The following is a 7,545-nucleotide window of genomic DNA, read 5'->3' as shown; positions in this document are numbered from 1 at the left end:
CCGTCCCTGTCCCGGATCAGGGCCCGACAGGTCCGGGGGGAGCAATGGTGCTGGCCTAAACCCTTCCCACCCCGGCCTCTCATCTAGGTGGCACTGGTCCGAATGGGGCTGGGAGTCCGTCTCCTCACTAAAAGAGCCAGGCTAGCTGGGTGGTGGGAAGTAATTAATCAGTTCAAGTTGTCCCAACCTCAGGAGAGCAGTAGGACTGGCAGCCCAAGGTCGGGGACCTCTCACAGAGACTACAACATCTGTAAAATTGAGGATTAAGACCGTGAGCCCTATGTGGGACAGGGAATGTGTCTAACCCAATTATCTTGTATCTACTCTTGTGCTCAGTACAGGGCCTGGCGCATAGTAAGTGCTTAACAAATACCAAAGAAAAAGAAAAAACTTCTGAAATTCAGTTTTTGAAGGTCCTGCCACTCTTTTAAGGACCATAGACTTACGTGCAATTTGTCGGTGTCATTCCCCAATGTAAGCAGGCCATATAGATAAGCAAAAATTTCACTGTAAATCCTTCCATGCTGTTCCCTCTCCTCATTCACACCTTTTCTTTGTTCCTAGGGCATTTCCTATCCCTCTGAATCCCAAATTTTGTGGCTCCCTCTTCTCCTCTCTTCCCACCCCTAGGCTTTTTTTTGAATTTTTGGTAATAGTAGTTGTGAGCCTGTCGCTGGGCAGTGATTGTTTCCAACTATTGCCCAATTGCACATTCCAAGCGCTTAGTACAGTGCTCTGCACATAGTAAGCACTCAATAAATACGATTGAATGAATGAATGAATGAATGAATGAATGGGAGAGGGAAGGGCCTCCATCTTTCAGAAAAGCCAGTTAAGGAGCTCACAGATGGGTAACAAGGAGGAGAGAGACAGAGACCAAGGGAAAAACAATGTGAGGGAGGGGGGGCCTTAAAGGGCTTGGAGAAAGGGTAGAAAGAAATAGGGAGTTGACTGTCCACTGTCAGGACGACTGGACGCATTTTGCTGACACTTGGTAGAGGAGGGTGGGGAGAGGGATGGCAGGAATTGAATCCCCTATTTTACAGATGAAGATACCGAGGCCTAGAGAAGTTAAGTGACTTTCCTAAAGTCACACAGCAGACAAGAGGTAGAGTTGGGATTAGAACTCAGGTCCCCTGAGTCTCAAGCCCGTGCTCTTTCCACTAGTCCATGTTGCCGCTTCTTGTCATTTTGAAACTCCCTCTGGTAGCTGCAGTATTGTTCTAAGACAGATACCACTGTTCCTGAGACCTTGACGTGGCCACGTGTCATTTTAACAACTGGACTCTATCCTTTCGGCCCCATCTTATTTCTAGAGGAAGAGTTCGGCTGGCGGTGAAAATAATGAAGTCGTCATTTCAAAGAGGGCCTGTTTATTTATTTATCTCACTAAGGAGACTGACAAGCCTATTCCCATCAAGAAGGAAATTGCATTCTGTTTGAAACCGCTGGCTCTGCCTATCAGGGGAAGGCGGGCTAAGAAAAAGCCTCTATAGCAAATCCGAAACTCCGATCATCGGGTTGCTTTCAGTCCATTCCATCACTTTTCTCCCTAATTCAGACATCTGGACTGAAGAGGGAAATGCCGGCAAATGAATTTCAGTCTCATCCTGATCCGTAAGTGTTATAGGTACTTTAAAGCCAATAAAAACATTCCTTTCGGGTTTTTCCATTTGGAAAGCAGATGTCTTTCAAGTGGCCGCCCTAAACTGACCGAGTCGGGCTGCTTCCTCAGCAGGGGTCACAGCTGGCCCTTGATCACGAGAAGATGCAAAGGCGAATCTTGGCGTCAAACTAGTCCATCAATCTCCATGTCGTTCAGGGAGGGGACAGGCAGGGGTGTCGACCCGGGCCTGCCACCAAAGGGCTTACAGTCTGAGAGGGCAGACGAGGTAAGTGAGCGGACAAGCAACGTAAAATTGCCCTCTACCAATGGGTGAGGTGATAAGAGTTGACGAGGAAGGCAGATGGATGATGGGGCAGATAAAAAAAATAAAATAAATTGTGGTATTTGTTAAGCGCTTACTATGTGCAAAGCTCTGTTCTAAGCACTGGGGGATACAAGGTGATCAGGTTGTCCCACATGGGGCTCACAATTTTAATCCCCATTTGACAGATGAGGTAACTGAGGCACAGGGAAGTTAAGTGACTTGCCCAAGGTCACACAGCTGACCGGCAGCAGAGCCGGGATCAGAACCCACGACCTCTGACTCCCAAGCCCGCGCTCTTTCCACTGAGCCACGTTGCTTTTCTATGGGATGGGATGGTGGTGTAGAGGGAAGGAGCATAGATGCTGATGGAAGCCTAAAGGACAGTTTGGATTAAAATCAAGGCTGAGAGTGCAAGGTAAAACCGAAAGGGTTATAAGAAGTGGGGAACGAAGGAGCTCTAAAATGTGAACAGAAACGTGTAATTATACCACTGAGCAGTGTTAGAAAATCATCCTTTGAGGTTGTGATATTCTGAAGAGCTCTCAGACCCCCTTTTTCCCCTGAACAGCACTTCTCTTGGACCGACAGGCTGAAAGGCCAGAAGACAGGTGGAGACAGATTGCTGTTTCCTTGAAAGGAAGAGATCCTTCCATTTCAGGGGCTAGAAGAGCCTAGACTCCCTCGACAGGAAGGATTCGGGACAGGGAAACGGTCGTTTAGAGCCAGGCTGGCTGAGGCTTTAACCTTCTCAAACCTCAGCTGCCCAATCTAACCCAGGGAATCCCAAGGTTGCCGTGTGAACTAACTGAAGAGTAAGCTCCATGAATAGTGGAATAAAATATAAATCAAAGCTGTAACCTAAGGTGGATTATAAATCAAAGGAGGCGGTTATTTTTCCTGCAAGGGGCACTGGTTACAGACCTCAACCGGCACCGGTTAGACCTCAGCCAGCGTTCGGAGGATAACGGTGGCGTGACATCACCAGCTTTGAAGAAGATACAGCTTCTGCCTCTGAGCGGAGAGAACCAGAAACTGAGCAGACCCCTGGTGGTGTGCAGTGATTCGGTTTGGAAGAGAGCAGAGGAATTTTTAAGCTTTTTTTTTAAAAAAATGGTATTTTGTTAAGAACTTACTATGTGGCAGACACTGTACTAAGCTCTGGGAAAGATACAAGCTGATAAGATTGGATGCAGCAAGGCCTAGTGGATAGAGTTCATTCATTCATATTTACTCGGTGCCGAGCATTGTACTAAGCATTTGGGAGAGTACAATATAACAGACACATTCCCTGCCCACAACAAACACAGTCTAGAGAAATGACTTACCCAAGATAATAATAAATAATACTGGTATTTGTTAAGCGCTTACTATGTGCAGAGCACTGTTCTAAGCACTGGGGTAGATACAGGGTAATCATTTGGTCCCACATGAGGCTCACGGTCTTACAGATGAGGTAACTGAGGCACAGAGAAGTGAAGTGACTCGCCCACAGTCACACAGTTGCCAAGTGGCAGAGCCGGCATTCGAACCCATGACTTCTGACTCCCAGGCCAGTGGTCTTTCCAATAGGCCGTGCTGCTTCTCTATTTATTGATATTTATCAAATGCTTACTGAGCCCTTACTAGGTACAGAGCACTGTGCTGTGTGCTTAGGAGAGTCCAATACAACAGTTTCCTGCCCGTAACAAGCTTACAGTCTAGAACGTCTCCCAGTTTTTCACAAAACACCTTGCCCCTCCAGGAGTTGTTTTTCAGCAGCTCTTCTGGATTTTTCATGCTTGCTTGCACAAGTTCATCTCCTCTTTCACCTTAACTTGTAACTATAAAGCACGATTTCCACCGGGGCTTTAAAATCTTGTTGTGGATTCGGGTCTGGGTGCATTCCAATCACCATATTAAGGCACTTCTTCATTCTTAGAACAGTAGGCACGGCCCCTGCCCTCGAGGAGTTTACAGTATAAACCCAAAGAGACAGGCTGAGACAAATGGCACGTCTACAGTCAATTAATCGTATTTATTTAGCCCTTACTGTGTGCAGTGCATTGAATTGAGTACTTGGAGAGTACAATACAACATTATAATACACGTTTACTGCCCACAGTGAGCTTACAGTCTAGAGGGAGAGACAGGCATTAATAAAAATAAATAACTTTGCATACATATGTAACCGTTCATCAGTGTGATGACACCGGCCAACGGAGAGAGCCAGGGGTGACTATATGGTTTTGAATGTTCACGGCACCGTGGGATTCAGGGACAGACAAATAGGAGATACGGGTAGTGCAGAGAGCATGCACGACCTCCCGTACATCCCATATGCCCCCAAGCAACATCGATCTCAGCTCTCCAGAATCCTTGACCCCAGGTCCAAGTCTCTCCAAAGCCAGGCCTGGCCTTCTCCAGGACAAAGGCCATCTTGAATGCAAAACCTTCCCCCAGCTCCTCACCACCTAAAGATTGCCGCCACCCCCTAGCCCAAGCAGGCAAAGGCAGCTCAGCTTCCAGACCCTCCCAGACAGAATCAGAATCATAGAGTCCCCAGCACAAACATCACCACTCCAGACCCCTCCCCAATTCCCCACGCCAGGTACAGTATATACACACATCACAGTCAACGTCACAATCCATCAGCCCCAACCCCAGCGACGCCCAATACACACACACACGGCATCATCATCATCAGTGTTATAATCCCCCAATATCAAGCTCCCCTCCCTTGCCCCCACATTTCAATCCCCCAACCCCAACCCCTAGTTCAACGGCATGTACATCTAAATCATTTCTGCCACCCTGGAATCAACCCCTCCCCCAACGCCCTTTTCACCAGCCCATTCCTGATTCCCCCCACCCCCTCATCATCATCATCACTACCATCACAATACCGTAGATATCAGCAAACCCAGACCCACCCTAAAAAAGAAGGGGGGGAATAGCTGAATCAGCCAGAGCCCCCTACTCACCCAAACCCTGGGCGGGCCAAGCATTGTCTTCTCTGCAGGTGCAAACTCAGGTGATCAGGGCTCGGGAGCCTTATATAGGGCAGGTAAAGGCCCAGCAGCCTCTGGGGTCATAAAGGGGCAGTACCTTCCGATCCCACTTAGAAGCACTTGAGGGAAGAGATGGGATCCCGCAGTAATGGAAACTTCTCACTGCGTCTCAATCTCGTTGATGACAAGCCCACGCCCTGTCTCGGGCCAGGAACTTCCTCCCTCCTCAAATCCAACAATTACTTTCCCCCCTTCAAAGCCTTATTGAAGGCACATCTCCTCAAGAGGCCTTCCCAGACTAAGCCCCGCTTTCCTCTTCTCCCACTCACTTCTGCGTCATCCTGACTTGCTCCCTCTGTTCTTGCCCATTCCCAACCCCACAGAATTTAAGTACGTATCTGTAATTTATTTATTTGTATCGATGTCCGTCACCCACCCTCTGTACTGTAAACTCGGTGTGGCCAGGGAATGCGTCTGTTTAGTGTGTATTGCATTCTCCCAAGCACTTAGTACAATAGTGCTAGTATTGTAAAAATACTTCGAAAAATGCTCAATGAATATGTTTGAATGAATGAATGAATGACAGGCATGGGCCTGGGAGTCAGAAGGACCTGGATTCTAATCCTGACTCTGCCACTTGTCTGCTGTGTGACTTGAGCAGTTCACTTCTCTGTGCCTCAGTTATCTCCTCTGTAAAATGGGAATGAAAACGGTGAGCCCCGTGTGGGACAAGTTATTGTGTTCAACCTAACCATCTTGTATGTACCCCAGCGCTTAGTACAATGCCTGGCACATAATAAGTGCTTAACAAATACCATTTAAAAAAAATGTGGCTCACAGTCTTAATCCCCATTTTGCAGATGAGGTAACAGAGGCACAGAGAAGTGAGGTGTCTTGCCTAAGGTCACACAGCAGACAAGTGGTGGAACTGGGATTAGAACCCAGGACCTGCTGTCCCCCAGGCCCGCGCCCTATCCACTAAGCCATGCTGTTTCTCCATCGTTTTCAGGCTTTGCCTATTCGGACGCTTCTCCATCCTCTCAGAGAAGGACAGAGGCTTTCAAGAATAAGTGGGGTCCAAAGTGTTCATTTGGTGAGATAATCTGAAATGAAAAAGCATGGGTTTTCAAAGGCCTTTTATTGGCTTTCTTCTGCAGCGTGGAGAGTTGAGTGAAGGGGAGATGTTGTCTTTTATTCAATATTGACTTAAGTTGGGCTAGTAAGGTAAGGACCCAGTGTATTTGAGCAGACGGCATTGGTTAAATAGGATTCCAAATCAGATAAGGCTATTTTAAGCAACTCCAGCGTTTCTGAAGATCTTCCAGGCTGCTTTTAACGGAAAGTCAAAGGAAACCTCACAGAGCATCGTGCATTGCTTGACATGGATTTATTTCAGGGCTGCGTGCAGGGCTGGCTGCAGACTGTAAACCAGAGGGTTCAAGCCAGGGGGTGGTAGCCTCTCCGTCCCTATGGCAGGGAGGGGAAACACGACAGCTCCTGACCAAGGGAGAAGGTTAGGGGGTCCCCTGGAGAAACTCTCTGCATCTGGAGGCTCGGGGGGCTAGGGCAGACTTCCATCTGCCACTTGTCAGCTGTGTGACTGTGGGCAAGTCACTTCACTTCTCTGTGCCTCAGTGACCTCATCTGTAAAATGGGGATTAAGGCTGTGAGCCCCACTTGGGACAACCTGATTCCCCTGTGTCTACCCCAGCGCTCAGAACAGTGCTCTGCACATAGTAAGAGCTTAACAAATACCAACATTATTAGTATTATTTGATGTCCCTGGCAAGTCACTGAACCTCTCTGGGCCTCCATCTCCTCGTGGGGATAAGATGCTTTAGACTCTAAGCTGGTAGCAGGCAGGAAATGTGTTTATTGTTATACCGTACTCTCCCAAGTGCTTAGTAAAAGTGCTCTGCACACAGGAAGCACTCAATAAATACGACTGATTGACCGTCTGATGCCTCCTCTCTGCCTCTTAGAAAGGGAATCCTGTGTGGGACAGGGACTATAACTCATCTGACTCATCTATAGTCCCACAGAGGGCAAGTGGCGGAGCTGGGATTAGAACACAAGTCTCTGACTCCCAGTCCCTGTGTGCATTCCATCAGGTCGCGCTGCTCTCTGAGAAGCCCAGGGGTTTAAGAAAACCCACGGAGAAAGAAGAGCCAAAGCACCCTACCAGCCAGCTTGGAGAGAAGCTGTTTTCACCAGAGCCCTGGCCCCTCTCACGGACTGTGAGCCGCTGCATTGTTTCAGCATTTGGGCAAATGCACTCGGTTCATAGAGGCAGCAACTTCCCTCCCCCGGCTGTTTTTCAACGGCATTCGCTGAAGGAATAAAAGCCCTAGTGGCGGCGAGGTTGGCATGTGATGAAATGCGATGGATAGAGCACAATGAAAGATATTATAATTCACCTGGTGACAGAGATAAGCCAGCCAGGTATCTCCGAAGTAACAAAAATCCAGGAGAACGGCTCTGCCAAAATTGATAGCTTTTGGAGAGAGAGAGAGAGAGAGAAGCAGAGAGACACAAAGAGAGAGCACGAACACACAAGAGAGCATATTAAAACAACAGATTGGATAGCAGAGCCAGCTGCCATGATCACCTGTAGCACTTCATTAGAC

General features: G+C 48.0%; 1 protein-coding gene across 1 annotated transcript; it reads left to right on the top strand.

Annotated features, from left to right (window-relative positions):
* Positions 1 to 1,592: 1,592 nt before the first annotated feature.
* On the top strand, positions 1,593 to 7,278 carry LOC114817165. The gene is made up of 6 exons (XM_029080286.1): positions 1,593 to 1,617; positions 2,851 to 2,996; positions 4,406 to 4,518; positions 4,854 to 4,941; positions 5,928 to 6,011; positions 7,030 to 7,278. Exons 1-6 carry the CDS (start codon positions 1,593 to 1,595, stop codon positions 7,258 to 7,260), a joined length of 687 nt encoding a protein of 228 aa, XP_028936119.1. The 3' UTR covers positions 7,261 to 7,278.
* Positions 7,279 to 7,545: the final 267 nt, after the last annotated feature.

This window comes from Ornithorhynchus anatinus, chromosome 16 (assembly GCF_004115215.2).
Source record: "Ornithorhynchus anatinus isolate Pmale09 chromosome 16, mOrnAna1.pri.v4, whole genome shotgun sequence".
NCBI classification, from domain to species: Eukaryota; Metazoa; Chordata; class Mammalia; order Monotremata; family Ornithorhynchidae; genus Ornithorhynchus; species Ornithorhynchus anatinus.
This window is presented reverse-complemented; position numbering and strand designations above follow the sequence as displayed.

Excerpts from the sequence above, each read along its gene's own strand:
- LOC114817165 (XM_029080286.1), top strand. The coding sequence starts at position 1,593 with ATGAATTTCAGTCTCATCCTGATCC. Across the intron at positions 4,519-4,853 it reads TCCCCAATTCCCCACGCCAG|GGGGGGAATAGCTGAATCAG; the intron begins GTACAGTATATA and ends CTAAAAAAGAAG. Across the intron at positions 4,942-5,927 it reads CTCTGCAGGTGCAAACTCAG|GCTTTGCCTATTCGGACGCT; the intron begins GTGATCAGGGCT and ends CATCGTTTTCAG.